At 36.4% G+C, this 18,573-nt stretch overlaps 1 protein-coding gene and 1 long non-coding RNA gene across 2 annotated transcripts in view; one reads left to right on the plus strand and one right to left on the minus strand.

Moving 5' to 3' along the window:
- Positions 1-3,079, plus strand: part of grm4 (glutamate receptor, metabotropic 4) — a 141,912-nt gene extending 138,833 nt beyond the window's left edge. Inside the window, exon 10 of the mRNA XM_088005800.1 lies at positions 1,433-3,079. Within this exon, the coding sequence (XP_087861926.1) occupies positions 1,433-1,482 (50 nt within the window). The 3' untranslated portion in view covers positions 1,483-3,079. The remainder of the gene's footprint in view (positions 1-1,432) is intronic.
- LOC106903979 (uncharacterized) overlaps positions 1-18,573 on the minus strand; it is a 143,232-nt gene that overhangs the window by 71,525 nt on the left and 53,134 nt on the right. The window lies entirely within an intron of this gene.

Here is an 18,573-nt window from a genome sequence, read left to right on the forward strand (position 1 = left end):
ATTAACTGCCATTTGTAATTCTCCTGCTACCGATCAGAGATTAGTGCAAAGCACTCCCAAATCCAGCCTGTTTAAAACATCCTGAAAAAAATTAAGCTTATTATTAAAAAATGGAAATGTGAGGTAAATGTAGTTGGTGTATTAAAATGGTATTTTCTTACAGAAAGTTAGACAACAATAGACCATATCAAACATTTATTGAAAAAGATATTTCAGTGATGGAGAGCAGTCCTTCTGTGGAAAACCAACTGAGGAAAGAACTGGCTCTACCACAAGCTCTGGTTAGCCCTGGATCTGCAGTTGTGGAAAAATCTCTTTTAAGAAGCAGTCAAAGACTTTAACAAGTAGCAAGATGTCCTCTGACTATTCCTAATACCAATGAAAGTGTACTACGGTATCAATGACACAACCAGGATTTATTCAAGATAGGTACATAATGAAAACTGAAGGAGCAAAAATACTTATGTTGCGTTCAAAGCACTCTTCTTCTGCTTGCCTTGGGCAGGAAGCAATTTTAATCAGTTTTCTCTGTCAACAGAAATCAATTCACTCAGTCTGGTCTGAACCTGGCCTGAAGATGGAATCAAAGCTTTTGTTGCACATTTTAAAGCTTCAGTCCCCCGTCTATTATATTAACACCAAGAATGGAAGTGTTTTCTTGTGCATACAGAAAAAGAGCTGACGCTGTTTGATTTTTTTACCTGAAAAAACTTAAATGTATAAAAAATGTATGACAATGCAGCACGGTAACAAAAGCACAATGCTCAGTTTACAATAGAAAGTGTACATATAAACAGACACACCACCATTATTTCTGTTCAAGATTCAAGGTTCTGCTAGGGTTTAATTGGGCCTTTTGTTCCAATAAGTGGTGCGAAGGCAAAAGACATAGAATTGATAGCTGGATACAATTTATCCAGATGGGATTTCAGTTTCCAGAGGCTGTACAGTGCTTGGCTATTTCAATAAGAACCATTTGTCATTGTCAACGCTGGTGTGGATGAAATTGAAAAATTCCTGTCTAGGGCAGTTCCCACAACAGCCGGGATCTGGTTGCAATATGTCAGGATTTATCTGCTCCACCTCAGTGAATCAGCTAACACGGTATGGGCACACAACTGGATATCTGACTTTTGACAGTTGCAAGAAAAGACGGTGGCGAGGTTGCTGTAGGCAACGCAAGTGTACAGTACCGCAAAAAATAAAAAGACAACAAACAGAAGAGAAATATTAGGAATTACTAATATTATTTCATTACCGTCGTGTGGTGGCTGAAAACTATTTAGCTTTTATTTTTATCCATTTTTTTTTGACATTTCATGTAATAGTTGTTACATCAGAAAAACAGCAGAAAGAAAAACCTTCACATGGTAGATATTCCTCTTTCCCTGAATTTGAGTCTCAGTTCCCTCTTTTATTTCTTCTCTTTCAGCCTTCTCCACAAAGCAAACCTACATCAGCTACAGCAACCATGCAATCTAAGGGACAAAGGTTCTTATCTCAATTCAAGATTTCCACCCCGGCGGAGAAAAAAAATACACGCAGTGGAATTTCACAGCTGAAAAAAAAAGAAGTGTCATTGTGTAGTGGGAGATCACACAAGCATTGCCCAAAGACATGACACGCTGAGGAGAATCCACAAAGAGGGGCGGAGATGGACAAAAGAGACGAAGGGGACAGATAACTGTACAATTTTAAGGTTCCATCTTCTGTCAACCAAGAGTACACACACGCCGTGAAAAGAAGAAAAATACTAACAGGACAGAGGCCTGGAGACTGAAAGATGGAGTTTTTCTTTAGTGTTTACATTTCAGTTATGCCATCTTTTAGAGACTCCTGTCATCTTACGCACTGCTGACTGGAACTGAATCCAAATGTACTTAGTGTTATCTTCAAGTACTTTAAAGGCATCACAAGGGATTAATCAACACCAAAAAGGCATGAAGACATGATCCATGGACTTCTAAAACGGGCTTCTGTTTGTTTTTATTCATAATACATTCCAGTCTTATGACTCAGATGACTGGGAACGGGGATCATCTCAACAATGCAGCAGATCTGTACCAGACTACATGTGTTTTTCTGTCCTCTTTCAGGGTCCAACTGAGTTAAGAAGGACCACACTTATATAAGAGGATATTTGCCGTTTTTGAGCATGCCAGTTTCAACATCCTGTATTGTGTTGTTTACCAAATAAACTAAGGAAAAAATGAAGGAGAAGAAAAAAATACAATATCTTTGGAATGCTTTTAAACTTTGTTGCAGCGTTGTTAAAATTGTTTAGGCACGAGCCTACTGTGCGTTCAAAAATCTGTTCTCAATTGGTGAAAAGGTCTAGTGAGTGATTGTTTATCTGTGCTTAAGTGAGATCATGATTTGTATTAACAGCTAGCCTAAAAGGCTGCCACTGCCCTCCTCATACCTGTATGTACTTTGAAACGGTGGACCGTGGTCGGTGTTTTAGCCGTGGGGATCTCACTGTGAGCCGTCATCCAGGATGACCCTTCCATCACTGCCATCAGTTACCCTCCCGGTCACATGAGAAAACGTAAGGCTGAAGTGTAGCTGTACAGATCCATTAGCAAGGGAATTAAGATGAAGTGCGCCCTTGAGGAGATCGTACAGCTTGCCCTGAGGATGATATCCGTAATGGGCCGGCTAGAGAGAAAATTCATTATTGTACATGTCCTCTTCTGGCACTCATGATAAGAGGGAGGGGTAAGGAAGTTGTAAAGCTTTTCAACAAATGAAAATCAAATTGCAAAAGATATGCTATATCTCTATCAATCCACCCCCAGCTCGCTGAATACATTAATATTTGGCTTTGTGCAGTATAAAAGCCCTCTGATGTCTTGGGGAAAATGTTGTGGGGTCATTTGTGTTGTGAGTTCAGTGCTGCTTCTCATGCCTCCCTCTTTATTACTTTCAACACCATTTGTGTTGCAGAATAAAATGTGAGTGCTGACCAAATTAAATGGCAAGTTAATGTATGTTATTAAATAGATTGATGATGTCTGCTTTATGTCCTGACATATCCTAAAATTGAGGAAAATTTACAAAAAGATGCAGTGCCTGGCTATATGACTATGTATTTGTAAAACCTCAAGAAAACTTAAGAAGTGTGTGAAGCATGTTTAGTTTTTTTTATACAAAATTTATTATTTCTATTAAAAATGTTTTAAAACATCTGCGTCCAATTTTAGGATTTTGTCTATGAAAAACTGGTTTGTGTTTCTGTTTATTTGATCAGTTGGATGAAATAAATCTCTTCATTTTGCAAGGAGAAAAAAAGGAAAACAATGTCAGCAATTGCCTGAAAAATATATATTTTATAGCAGGAGCTCTGATAATGGCACTAGAAAATGGTGACTCAGAGGAAGGAAACATGAAATTATTTTAAATCAAGGCTTAGCCGTGCTTAAATCTGAGGTCTTTGAAGGCAGCATGCTTGCCGGCGTCATCATCTTCCTGCCTTTCCTTACAAAAGGATTGAAAATAACAGTTGTTACATAGCAAGTGTGTTAAATGCATGTCCAAAGTGCACAATTACAACAATATACATGGGGGAGTGTACATTATCCTCCCACAACACAATGGAGAGACAGTGGAGGGTAACCTCATGAGATTACAGGGTTTTGCATAATACACCATCACGACTCCTGTATTCTGCATGTTTTGAACAATGTGTTTTAACAAATTTAACACCAATCTATTCTGCATAAAACATATAGATCTAGATCATCTGTCCTGATAAAGTCAAAACATTAGTCAGTTTAAAATAAAACTAATATTTTAGTGTCAGAAAACACACAAGGAAAGTCTGAAACATGAATAAATCACACTTGACCTTTTACAGAAAGAGCCCTTTAAGACAATGTCAAAACCAGGTGCGTACATTTCTAAGTGAATGATGACTTAACATGCGTGACTGATCTGTCCGGATTTCAATATCTATAGTTATGTTCACACAATAGCTTTTTCTTGGCATAAAAAGTAATTTTCAAACAGGAATGTGTCCATTGGCAACCCAAAAAAGAGATGCAGGAAATGTAAGTGAGCTCTGTGGAAGCTACAGTAACTGGTAAAGAAGTTGGATCTCTTCCAACTTCCAAATAATATCTTGATTCAGAAAAAAAAAAATTTTTGCTCTCGGATTATGAAATAATATGAATCTTGGATTTAAGGGGGGGGGGGGACAACCCACATCTCAAGGGTGCGAACACAACACAGTTCTTGCGACGACTACATCAGATAATTCAAACAGGAAGCGAACACCAGAACCACCAAGGATAAAGTAAAAAACTCAGCAGATAGGAAAATATTTTAGGATTTTCCGTATCCTTAAATGCATGTCCAAAGTACATTTTACATGGCCTCTGTCAAACACAAAATGTTGATGTCCAAACATTGCATTGTTAAATAAATCAGTGTCTGTTCTCTCAAAATATTCCTTCCACATGTCTTCTTTGGATAGGAAGCTGCACCAGCAAATCAACTGCTTTCCACTGTGGCTGAGCCAAATGAAAGATAAAGCCTTTTTCTACACCAGCCATCTTATTGTACATCAGTATTTAACTTCAGTTTCAATCACAATGTCTGCAGCACCAACTCAAAGGAAGTTTTTGGTGCCAAATAAGAAGTAGTGACGAGGAAACTGCAGACAGACTTCTAAAGCTTGAGTGGTGTGGCAGACGAAGTCCTGAGCTACGTTACTGTAGTGCAAATAATCCTCCCAGTCAAGCACAGGCTGATCATGTGAAAAAAGTAAGACACACAAAGGCTGAATGACTGTAATATAAACTAGGATGTCCTAGTGACACAACTGGTTAGAGGAATGTGATTGTACAAGGCCATGAACATCAGAGTAGACATATTGGTCAAAACTGAAGAAATTGAAACACCCAACCTTACTCCTGTTCTTTGTTTTAAGTAGATTTCCAATTCTGTGATCAGATAAAAGCAGGTTGGAGTCTGACTCCATTAGGCTTTACACCTGAATAATTAGTTATATCTCTGCATTTAAGTTCAAAGTACATTTTAAAGAGAAATTAGAAACATCAAATAAAATTTCTTCTTGTTTGTTCTTTATTATATATTTGTATTACTTATTCTATGCAAAGAACTAAACATATAACACAGATCATTTCTGAGCTCTGTGATTTCCGGCTCGAAATGCAAGGAGTTTTCTTGTAAATGTGGAATTGACAGCTGAGTATCTAACAGCTGGTGCTTCTGTGCTTCGATGAGCCTGTTTGAGTCTGGAAGGCAACTAATTTAAATTTTAGAACATGTGTAATGTTTTTTTGTTTGTTTTTTTTAAGCAAATGTTCTGTGTTGAAAAAACTCAAGACATCCATAATGACATGTCAACTGAAGAGGTCAGTGCAAGCTGCCCAGCTGTTTTTTTTGTGCAGATTAATGGATACAAATTATTCTTCTGAGGGAGAATAGTTTATCTGAGGAACTGAATAAAGTATTACAGCAAACTAGAATAAAAAAGGTTTTCTCACACCTACTTGTTTCACTATAAAGGTAGAAAAAAAATCTGTTTTCAGGAAGTACATACAAACACAAAAGTGGTTTGAGGTGCAACTTCTAACATTTCTATAAATTTGTGAATGTCATCCCTCGTGTTGAATAAAAACCCACAAATGGCCATTTCATTTGGCTTGAGTCATGAAAGCCAATTGATTCTATTGATCATTTAAGCGGTATCTGACTGCTCTGGAAGTAAGCTGGAGTACCGATGCTGAGGCAGTCCTTGTGCAAATATAAGTGGTTGAGCAGATGAAATGTTTATCCACTAGGCACAGACCTTTTCTCATAAGCACCTGAACACAGAACAATACAAGTACCCTCAGGTGACAGAATGAACGCAGGAGTGCATTTGTCTGGAATCGAGCATCAATTTACAGCGGGATTGAGAGAAGCGTGGCGGTGGTGTTTTCTCTCTGGGCTCCTGTGAGTGGGCTCTCTCAGCTGTGTTCTGATGCCATTGTATACTACGACAAACAGGGGCTGCTTTGCTGTAAAAAGCAGAGATCTGGAGGCTGCGTCAGAGACACAGTTGGCCAATGTAATGCTGAAAGGAGAAGCTGAAAAATGTATGTGTCCACAGTTTTTTTGTGATGTTAAACAAAAAAAGAACATTTTTTTGGAAGCTTTGAAAGTCCTCATCCCACTTAAAAACAGTCGGCCGACGTTTCATTCATCTTTTGTCTTAGTGGTGACTGATCCCAGAAGACATGCTACTGTAGCTTATACACAGTGCATACACTATGTTGCTAGGAAACAGTGTCTCATGAATATCCTGCTGTTATTGCACAATCAAAGGGGTAGGGCTCTGACAGCTAAGTAAGTGTGTGAAAGCAAAATTCTGCACAGATGCACTTTTCAGCAGTGCTAACTTAATGCTAACTTATGACTAGCAATTTTTTTTTGTATATTTCCCCATTAATCTAAACCCCTCACTTACTCAGACTTTTACATTATTCCATTCTGCTTGTACAAGCTCATAAGGCATGTTTGATGCATATAGACATATCAAACCAGTTAATCTGATACCTACATCACCATAAAAGGATATAGTTTTTTTTTTGTTTTGTTGTGGGTTTTTTTTTTTTTTCCTAAACACAAATGTTTTTAACGGTTGCTGTGCAAATCAACAAATAATTCTGATTCTGAAAATGTGTTTTACCATTTCTATTCCACTCACACTTTGGCACAAAACCCTAATTTGGTTGCTGGAAAAAAAAGGACATTTAATCTAAGGAGCCCACTGCAAACATTTACAGCTGTTAAGATTGCAGCTATATGACTGCTTTACATGTTACAATGTGAAAATCATCTGGAAATGGTTTGCATTCTGGAAATGCCTTCAAAAGTTTGCAACATGACCTCTGAAAAGTTCACCTCAAGTTTCAGAACAGTTAAAGTGAATTTGGCACATAACCTCAACATTTTAATCACCATCTTGGCCGTCCTGGAACTGCAACCTACGTGCTAAGAAAGCTAATTTTACGTAGTCAATAAGTGATTGCCCATGTTATATGCTGATTAAAGCCCTAACCAACTGTACATCGTTTTAACAAAAGTTACCAGCCTTTAAAAAGCTTCATAATAAAGTACATCTATTGTTTTTCTTCTTGTATCATATGCCCAGAATAAGAAAACAGTCAAAATAAATAACGATGAATGCCCATTTATCCATTTCCCTTTAAGTCTGCAAAAAGTTTAAATAAATAACAAAGTTAATCAGTAACTCTTCTGGATATTTTAATCCTTCCACTTGTTTTGTTATTGTTGATCTTTTCACAACTTTCAGTGTTTATCACACATGATCACATATGGGAGGACATTAAATTGATTTTAATAATTAATGCAATTTTCTGTTTATAAAGATGGGATATTTTGAAAATCTGATTTTTGTTTCAATGCACTCCTTTTGTTTCCAAGGTTCAAACTGATGGCATCCGGCCCAGGAACTTCCATCTCATTTTACAAGCACGTTTTCCAGATGGTATTTATTTGGACTTTCAATTCAGATCTACAGCCAAAAGGAATGGCTGAAATAAAAGCATGTTTTTGAAAATATTTTCTGTCATTTGTGATTTTTTCTTTTCTTTCTTTTTTTTTTAAAGGGAGAAACTCAGAAATCAGATTTGGTATGAAAATGGATTTTATTTTTTGAGAAATATTGGCCAGCTCAATGATTACAGCCATAGAGGATTCTGTGTTTACAATTGTTTCTCATTTATGTAGAAAAACTCAGAAGGGGCTGATTATTAGAAATACAGTTACATTTTCTGTGCATCATGTGTATGTTCAAAGTCAAAAACTTCTTTTCTTGTGCCATTTTTATTTTGCACTGATAGTATTGATACTTACTATTGCAAAGTTTCAGTTCCAAAACTTCCATCTAAAATGCTGATTGATTCTTTGACTATTTTAGTCAGCAACAACATAGACAAATGTGTACAAACAGTTTTACATTTACAATTAAAAGCGACAACATAAATTAGAAATAGAAAAGAATAGGCAAAAGGGTTAGCTTATTTGCAAATATGTTTTTAACAATTAGGTATAAATGAAATAATTCTGCTTTTCACTAGAACATCACATTTAGTGGATTTATACTGTCCTCTTAACATTATCTTGACTTACATTCATATCATTGAACTACAGAAGAAGAGAAGAAGCTTTATGTGTATTTTGTTATAAATGTATGTAATCACTATGCACAGTAGATAAAGATGTCCTTAGGAAGTTTAGCTCTAAAATTAAGACTTTAGAGATTACAGTTGTCTGCAACGCACAGAAAGTGATCATCTCAAATGCAGAAAAATGTTTCTAATTGAGCCCAGGGGAAGATGAGAAGCCAGACAAATGCTTTATGTAGAGATCCTGAGGTCTAAGAGAGACACTTATTTTCCTCTGGGAGGGAAAGACGAAGAAGAAAAAAAGAAGTGTGAGGAGGTGGGCAAAGCCTCTGCGATGAAACTAGGCCATCCTAACAAGGACAGGGAACGGCAGTGACAGAAGAATCTAGTCTTGTAAACGACAGCCAGCTCTTATATTTACCATCGACGTTTCCTTCATTTGCTATGCACCATTTCACCCTCTGTTTTACGCTCTGTTGACCTTCAGTGAATTATGTTGTATAGTAAACACAATTCATTACTTTCAGTGCTCTTTCCGTAGCTGCTTGACTATACACAAGATGCAAGGCACATAGTATGACAAGAAGGTCAACTTGTTTCTTCTGAATAAAAGAGTGTCACGTGTAAGGGCTAACATAATATTCTTTCAATATTTAATGTACTAATAAATCTTGAGAGGAACATTCTTTAACAGTAGATTTACTCTTCCGAGACTCAAAATCTTTTGGTACATAAAATATACTTACAAATTTGATATAATTCCTCCAATTTGTCATGAAATGTACATGTATATAAAAATCAGTTCCTCAAGGTCTTAGGCCAATGTATTCAACCGAAAAAAATGTGAACTGCTACCTCCAGGTTTTGGGTCAGTCTTTGCCTCAAGCGAAAAAGTTCAAGTATCTGAGTATCTTGGTAGGATGGAGCTGAATGATAGGTTAATTGGGGCTGTGTTAGCATACAGGCACTGCTTCAGTCATGCTGAGAATTAGTTAAGTCATTATTTTGTAGAATTGATTTTTCACTTTGAAATTAAAAGGAGATTTTTATATATATTAATTATAGCTGATTTGTAAAAGCAATCAATTTTAGTTTTTTTATATATATTCAAAACAGTCACTGTCATGAGAGTACATACAATCACACTGTCAATCACACTTGTGTACACTCTGCTCACACCCTCCCCCTTGCTCTCGACTACGCTACAGCTGGTTCACCACACCTGTGTGTTGTGACAGGTCCGGGTAGTCAGCATAGACAACAATGACAACACATAAACAGTTCTCCTGTAATGGTAAGCTGTTTCTCCGCCATTAAGATATTTAGCAGCGTGCACACAAACTTGATTGGCAACACTAACACTCTCCTTCTGGCTCTGATTGGTTTACATGACCAGGAGTGGTGCATTTCTGCAGATTGCAGTAAGACCACAGGGAGAAAATGGAGAAGCTTGATTTTAAATGTTTTTTTTTTTGTTTTTTTTTTTTTTTTTACAGATTATCTGTCTCATGTTTTATTAGTTTAAACTGTCACAGTATAGTGACAGTTTAAACAAATATGTAAAAGAAAAATGTTTAATAGAAACCCAAATACTGCATCTTTAAGTGTTTCACATATATTATTCTTTCTACATTTATTTTTATTCTGTAACCTTCTGTTTTATCAAATATCATATCCGCTTTTCAATTAATTGTTAGTAAATTGGTAGACCAATCAACATTAGATTAACTTGATAACTTGGATTCCTTGTGCCTATGCATTTTGTTGCAAATAGGCAGGAGCAAAAACAATATGCTCAACAATTAATTATGAGAATTTTTGTGAATTTGTCCCAAACTTCCTCAGTGTCTTCTCTTAAATTGAGTAATTAACCTAATTTCTGAGAAAATAGTAAAGTTCACATAGCATAGCATACATGATGTAAAATTAACTTTCATCTGTTTGATATGTTATATCTTTGCAGTTTGACCATTGTTAAATCCGAGGTGAATTACAAATACAGAATTTTATTTTTTCATTTTAAGAGGGTACTTCACTATTTTAAAGTCATTTTTGACTTCTTTAGAACACTGAAAGAAATTGTGCACTTAAGTCATCCTGGTCTGAAGATCTATTAAGATTTTATGTATTTGCATCAACATGTTTTACTTAAGTCAGCATAAATATTCTATTCCAGCACACGTTTGTCTTATGTAAATTAGGACTACCACTTATCAAGTAGAACAGCTATGTTGTTGCATAAGCAGAGCTGCCTTAGCAAACACACTAATTTGTTGCACAGAAAAATAATGAAGTAGAATGCAAGATAAAACAGTACACAAGTCATGTGACCAGGACTGGAGCGACATAATCTGTGTATAACTAATGAAGTGACAAAGTGGACAATGAGCACAGAGAGAAGATCCACATTTATCCTTTATTCCACAAGGGAACTCAACAAGAAGGTTGTTAGGACTTTGCTAAGAAGTAGGTCATGTCTAGATAGAGGTGAGCTCCCTGAAGCTGTTGGAAATCATGATTTATTGCGAGTCAGTCAAAGCCCCTCTCTGCAGTGACACAGTAGATGACACTGTAGGTAAATCTGATATATAGGCTAAAAAAGCATTGTGGTTTTATAAGCAGGGAGTGTCTGGTCACAGAGAGGATAGAAGTTCATACTGTAAAACAAATAAGAGAGGATGAAGAAGGAAATAGCTCCTTATTTTTAATATTCTGGAGTTCCTCCTTCCGGCTAGAGACTTGGGCCTTTTGATATAACCACTCACAGTCAAAAACATGAGCCACTCTCTGAGCAACACTTGCTTTGATTATGTTTAAAAGTTTTTGTTCTTCCCAACAACTAGAATTAATGGCCCTTCTCCACAATCTTCCTCAGGGTCCGGTCACCTCTTCTCGTTGTGCAGCGTTTTCTGCCACACTTTTTCCTTCCTACTGACTTCCCACTGAGGTGCCTTGATATAACACTCTGCAAACAGCCGATTCGTTCAGAAATTTCTTTCCGTTTCTCACCCTCTTGCTTGAGGATGTCAGTGATGGCCTTCTGGACAGCAGTCAGGTCAGCAGTCTGACCCATGATTGCGGTTTTGAGTAACGAACCAGGCTGGGAGTTTTTAAAGGCCTCAGGAATCTTTTTCAGGTGTTTAGAGTTACTTTGTTGATTCAGATGATTATTTTTATTGCTCGTTCAGAGAACCTTTTCATAATATTCTAATTTTTTGAGACAGGGATTTTGGGTTTTCATGAGCTGTTTGCCAAAATCATCAAAATTAAAACAATAAAAGACCTGAAATATTTCAGTTGGTGTGCAATGAATCTAAAATATATGACAATTTAATTTTTATCATGACATTATGGAAAATAATGAACTTTATCACAATATTCTAATTTTATGACCAGCACCTGTATAAAAAATAACTGACTGGGGAAAATAATCATACTTGGCAGATCTTTGCAATAACCTCTTTTATTCACTCTACAACAAAACACGCTGTCAATTCAAAAAATGGTGACGGGTTGTGTTTTAGGAACACACACTGCCTGTGCAGGGAGTGGAAAGAAGTAATCACAAATTCACATATCAAACCAGAATTGATTGTAATTATTGTCCAGGACTCGAATTCTCTCTTACACCAACAACACCTCACAATATGCAGGAATAAATCAAAAGTCCTTTCAGATGCAGTTACGCATGTTTCAATTTAATTCTTAGTTTAGACATTAGACATTAGTTTAGTATGTGATCCTAACTAAATGTAAAATTTGTAAGTCATGTGATAACGTCTTAAATGTATCACTTCCCTAATATTCCTCCTGTATTCAGCAGCTTTGGCTGCATGGTGTTTACAACCTGTCTTCAGATATGTGGAATGTATGATGCTTTTTCTCTGAAAATCCTACTGACAGAGAAATTGGTACAGTATTTCATCCAGTTTTAACAACCAAATTGGTTGCAGATTCAAACACACTAAGTGGCTTTGTCTATGCTATACATGTTGCTTTAAGGCTACAGTTCATGCAATCACAAAAACAAAAAAAAACATAAAAAAGAGAAACTACAGTGTTTTCATTTCAAGATAGAAAAGATATTCTAAAAACAAAAGCATTGGCATATGAAGGATAATGGTTTGTGTTACTGTCTATATAGCACAAATAAAAAGGCAATACAAACTGCTTATTAAGCTATAAGCTGAGGTGCCAAGATAAAAAATCAGAAATCTGCTGCAAAGAAAATTGGCACATTTATGGAAACCACATAGCATCTTTTGTCAACAACTTAAGCACACCAGTCCTCACTGATGGTCAATTAGGCATGAGGAATAACAGGGGGCAGTCTGCTTTCTGTGGTAAGCTTGGCCAGAAACTACGCTCATAAAACTGAAATATTTCAGCCTCTAATTACCCACCACCATCTGCATCACAGGAATCCTAAAAATTGAGCTGTGAAGCAAACTGTGCCAAACAAAAAACCAGGAGCATATATTATTTTTTTTTGGCAAGTTACATAAATATCTTTAATTAGAGCAGTCTATTAATAGAGACAAGTTCACCTCAAATACTGCCATACCTTTGCATTTAAATATGGTACTATTTACTAATAACCATGAAATGTGTGTTTCATAATTTAAATATAAACTGTATGGAATACAGAAAAATGCAAAAAATATGACTGAGTAGGAAGTCAGAGAATCAGTGAAATGTATACTGTTCATCTTGAGGGCAACTGAACTAAGCTTTACAGAAATTTATTCACAGATTTCTAGAGAAAGAATATCATGCAAGTCTGCTTGAACATGTACTGTACACATTAAAGGATCAAATACAATATTTTCCTCTGGAAAACAGACCTAAAATTATTAATAATTTTAGGTTTCAGTTTAGCCTACAGACTTCACATTCAAGTAAATATACAGATGGGTAGAATAGATAGAACAGACATATGTAAGTAGTTTCATACTGTTCACAAATGAAACCTTTATTAGTTAAATTAATTGAATAAATGAATGTATAGTATATAAAATGATCAACTTATAGGATGCGTTGTAATACCCAGGCCTACAACAACACACAGAATGTACCATTAAATATATTTCCACAGATGACAAAATTATCAAAGAAATTAACATGGCACATGTGGCTTCAGAACTACGATAGAAAGGCAACAGTAATGCACTTTTTTTTAATAACATTTAAACTTATACAAACAATAGTGGACTAAGGCTAAAAAAAGGACCGATGTGTGTTTTAATATCAGAATAATTGCAGATTCTAACTCAAACATAAGCCAAACAATGATGACAGACAGGCTTCATAAACATATGGACAAACGTACCATTTGTTAATCTTGAAATAGTAAAGTTACATGGTAACATAAGCAATACATAAATTGAATAATGTCCTCAAAAGACAGGAACTAACTCAAGACCAGTGTGGAAAGACATGGGATCCCACCGCATAAAGCTTCACATACAAAACTAAGTGTGCATATTTAAGATTTGAAAGAAAAAAAAAAAGTTTTAACAAAAATGTCCAATTGTGTGAGCTAGAGCTAAATGAAGCCAAGCATATGTCCACATTGCCAGTCATCATCCTTTCAAAGCATTCCCTAAGCAATACCAAGGAGTCTAGGAAGTGGAGCATTTCAAAGCAAGCATTCCAAAAGCCAAATGAGTCTCACAAAATTGTTGAAAACACTCCAAGAAATGAGTACAGGGAGCTGCTCTGCATGTGTGTGAAAAAGTTCAGACAGCATAAAACCTAATGAGTCTCAGTCACATAAGCTGTGAGTGCCAACATGTTTTCCTGGCTTTTTATCTGGAAATGTTTGCGCTGATGGATATTACCTCCCATGGAGTCAATTCAGAGAATACTGTCAAGAAGGCTTATAAGTATCTGAGAAGGCCTACAAGTATCTGAGAAGACCTACAAGTACATGAGAAAGCCTACAAGAGGCTCTTTTTCTCCAATGTGACTTGCTGGGATCTGACACCTCAGACACACTAACATGGTGATAACCTGCTACAACATACTTAGCTAATGATGTTGGGAGTAAAGAATAATCCAACATTTAAAATGTTAATCTATTTTTTTCTGTGAATGGGTCATCACATATGTAAATGTTTTGTACAAGAATGTTTTTGTAAGTTATCCTATCTTGTAGTGTAGAACTCAGAATCGTTGTTTGAGTACACATGAGAAGCCCAACTGATTTACTTCCACAAGTCGAGCATTATAGCTTTCTCTATAATGCTCCGGAAAAGAAAGGGAAAAAGAGAGATAAGAAAACAAAGACGGGGCAAAATGGAACATTAGGCACTAAGTTTGAGCTTGCTCCAACTTAGAAAGCATCAGCAATGAGATAACTTCCCTGCTGGCTCCTAACCCCTACCAATGCATCAAATTTGACTAGGGGTTCCCCAGACCTAAAACAACCACGATATACCAGCCATGACTCAAGCCTGACATACCTTAAAATCCCAGTCCCACAGCTACCAGATCAGTATGTCTGCTGGCAGACTCTCTAAAGACATTGCATGCAGCTCATAAGTCACCTCTTAAAACCCCAATACAGCAATAATACCCCATGGAACGAAACCAAAAGCCCCCATCCCACTAGGTGATGGAACCGATCAAAGGAACCCAGAGAGATTGCTCTAATGTGGAGGCAGAGGCTGTCTCAAGACTAATATGGTCTAACAAAAGGCCTCTATATTGGTTAACACTAAAATAATTTTTTCCCCAGTTCTGGAGGACAGTTTTCTTAGCAACACATAAGTCAATGGGAACCATGTGAACTGAATTTCAACTGAATTACTAAAGTTGTCCAATAAGTAAACAAGGGGGTAAGGTGGAATACTACATTTCAGACACTTTGATAGGTTTTCACATATCCAGCCCCAGAACATCTGAACAGGTGGGCAGAACCAGAGTATATGGATGTGACTGTCAGGTATAATACCTATGCACCATAAGCAGGTTGCCCTGTCATTTCCCACTCCAAAAAATATATATTTTTGTGACAAGAAACATGCATTGTCTTATTTGGGTACAGAAAACGGCAGATGGAAATTTGCATTGGAATAGAAAACTCACTGAAGGGATGGATATTATGTGAACATACTTGATTACTAAGTAAGAAGGTGAGCATTTGGTAATAACTGCATTATGGGCCATTCAGACCCATAATACAGGGTCTGAATGGCTGGAAAAAGAAGATATTCCTGTGTTTGTGTGTAAGTGAACTGTATGACACAACTTTGTGATGATCCCTTCTGTCACAACAAGATCATTATCTAAGAGCGCTGCAGTGTACTGCTGTGACTCACAATTCAGGCTGGCACAATTGGGTCTTCGTCTAAACTTCAACACAATGAGTAGTGCCACCATGATTTTATTTTATTACAAAAGTAGATGAGCCGGTTTTAAGGTTTAAAGAAAATCTATGTTTCTGCTATTCACAATACTTTGCAGTATTATTTTTATTAATGACATGGTACAGCAATCGTCACAACACAAACAAATGCTGCTCTTGGGCCTCTTCAGGACACCAGTGACATAAAAGTGTGATGCACACAATAAGCACATTTATTAATAGCTTTTGAATGTACTGATTTTTATTGTTGTGCTCATGGAATAAATGATGGCAAAAAATCATGAAAATAATAATTCAAGCAAAACAGTTGTTTTTGTAGTATCCAAAGATCATAAATTGGAATATATTATTGTCATGTCACGATAAATCAAAATTCTTACAATAAATGTGAATAGACTGACTGCAGCAAGTGGTCAGTGTACTACTCACTGCAGTAGTAGACTGCAGTATATATGCATTCTGTGTACAAGTAGTACGCAGAATGTGTTAAGTTGATATCTCAACTTTATTGCTCCATTTGTCAATGTTGCAGTCATTTAAAGTATTAATCAGTTTACTTTTAAGGCAATAAATTCCAAAAGTATCTTTACTGACAAAACTGTGGAAAATTGCCTGAGCTAAAGTTAACAAAACGAGAATATGCTACTGAATTTAAAACACTTGAAAACTTAGAACAGTGACCACTGGAGAATAAAGAATGAGGAGAAGCAGTGCAAATAAAACATCAGCATGACGAAGTTTCCTAACAAAACACTTAGGCGCAAGATGCAGAAGGAGTAATAAGAAGCAGAAGTGCTACCTCGATATCCATGAAAGCAGAGCTACAGCATTACACAACATTTCCTTCTGTACACAGTTCGTAGCAGGCCTTTATTGGGAAAATTTGCTGCTTCCTCTAAAGAAGAGGAATGTTGTGCATAATAAATCCAGGCAGAAAATAAGTTTCAAAAAGACAGATTTCTATGATGAAAGAAACCCTGGTGATACAAGTCAACTTTACCTGCTGAGGCAAAAACACTTGTGGCCTGAGTTCTAACAAAAACCAACCTTTAATTCTGTAATTCTACAGTAATGTTATGAACTTAATTTTTTAGACACTTACCTATTGGTACAACTTTTTTGCTCCAAGCCAGAAAGTCTGTGAGAAACAGTTGTTTGTTGCGCCTTTAGCCTAAGAAAGTAATGTGAAAAATCTCCAGCCTGCCTAATTTGTAAACCCCAGTCTACATTTTTGAAAGGCTTGCAACAGTGCAAAATGAATTTTGCGCAATCCTAAGGCAAAGTCAGAGTGAGAAAAAAATCTGATGGTCTTTTTTTTTTCCCCAAAAGAAACAGACAAAATATAAAATGAAATAAAGCCTCTTGAATATAAAAAGACACAATCCACACAGTCTAAAAAACTGCTTTACAAGAGACAAATGTGCATAATTGGATGTATGGCGTTTCCTACCTTTAAGTTATTTTAACAAGCTTTTTTTCACATATGCACAGTTAAATCCTAATAACTAAAAATCTTGAATGATGGAAAGAACATAGACTTTGAAAGAACTGGATCTGTTCTATAGCTCGCAGGTGCTCAGATGAATCAGTGCAGTCTGTGAGTCTGTCAGCTGTTTCGAGAGCCTCCCTGCTGCTTGTGTTTTAGTGCAATCACAAGTCCTTGAAGCTGACTAACTGCTTTCATCTTGCTGTAATGACTGAAGGCACTGACAAGGAGCAAACACAAGAAGAAGGCACACGCTCTTTGTATGTGACCCATAAAAGAAATTAATGTCAGCAGATGGACTTTTGAATCAAAATGAGTTGACATGGGCAGATAAACAAAAAGAAAGAAAAAATACTGAATCAATGAAGACTGAGAAGCTTGGTTTGTGCAGCAGTGGCTCTGTACACAAACAGTCAGAGGTGAGATTCCTGGAAAGGTTGTATTTGCTGAATGAAGTTAACAGTTGAGAATCCATAGTAAAAAAAAAAAAAAAAAGTTTTTCCGTATCCTTGTGGTAATAATTAGTTGTGCTGAGCATAACAAGTTTAGTGTTAAAAAAACAGGGCCGTGGCATAAACAGTTATTACACAGCTAATAATGATGAGGAGAAACAAGAAACATCTAATTTAATGAATACATTCCAAATGTAATTATAAGAATATTTGACTTCATTTAGCAGGATCGCACTATAAGTATATTCATGAATAACTATTGAAGGGCCACTATACAGAAAAACACTGAAAAGTAATTCATGTGATTATACAGAGGAATTCATGTGATTATACAGAGGTTTAGGTCACAAACCCAGTCTATTTTCCTATTCCTATTTGATTTACATTTTTATTTATTTACTTTACAGCAGCAGGTTTCCTGAGGATCAGAGTGAAGGTGGAGCATTTGAAGCAGGAGCACCACACATAGTTCCAGAGACCGAGTGATATGAGTGAAAGCAGGAGGACACTGGTCAGCACAAACTCTTAGGAAGAAGGGAGACACTTTACTGTTGTTTTGCTAAGTGGTTCCGCTAGTTTAAAAAGTCATATCACATATCATCTTCAATGGCATACTTGACTCAAGTCCAGAGACACTCTGTGTGTCATGAAGCTTAATTTTATTCATTGTCGACAGGCCAGGTAAAAAGGACTGCAGCCCTTTGACGTGATATGTAAAACTGTCAGTATTTTAACATAACCTTGAATATCTTTAACAAAATGCATACTTCCCCTATTGTTAGACTTAAAAGCATGCAAAGCTACAATTTTCTCAGTTTGCTTGTAAGCGACAAAGAAACAGTCCCCCTTTATTTGAGTCCACCACTGACTGTGTTTAAATACATCATTCACAGTCGGAGCTGCATGACTCAAGTCACAACAAACATAGCCGTAAATGACAGAAATAAAACCTTATTTAGTAATTTTATTCATGGCGATTACACTCTAAACACTAGCACACCTCCACACAAGCTGATAAGAGGATAATATGTATAAGAAGGACAGAAGAGAGAAAAGATGGACTACAACTCATCACCCTTTGGTTTGGTGGTATATAGAAATTGGACC

The sequence above is a fragment of the Poecilia mexicana genome, unplaced genomic scaffold, assembly GCF_051168715.1.
Source record: "Poecilia mexicana isolate PSO_F unplaced genomic scaffold, ASM5116871v1 scaffold_5, whole genome shotgun sequence".
In the NCBI taxonomy this organism is placed as follows: Eukaryota; Metazoa; Chordata; class Actinopteri; order Cyprinodontiformes; family Poeciliidae; genus Poecilia; species Poecilia mexicana.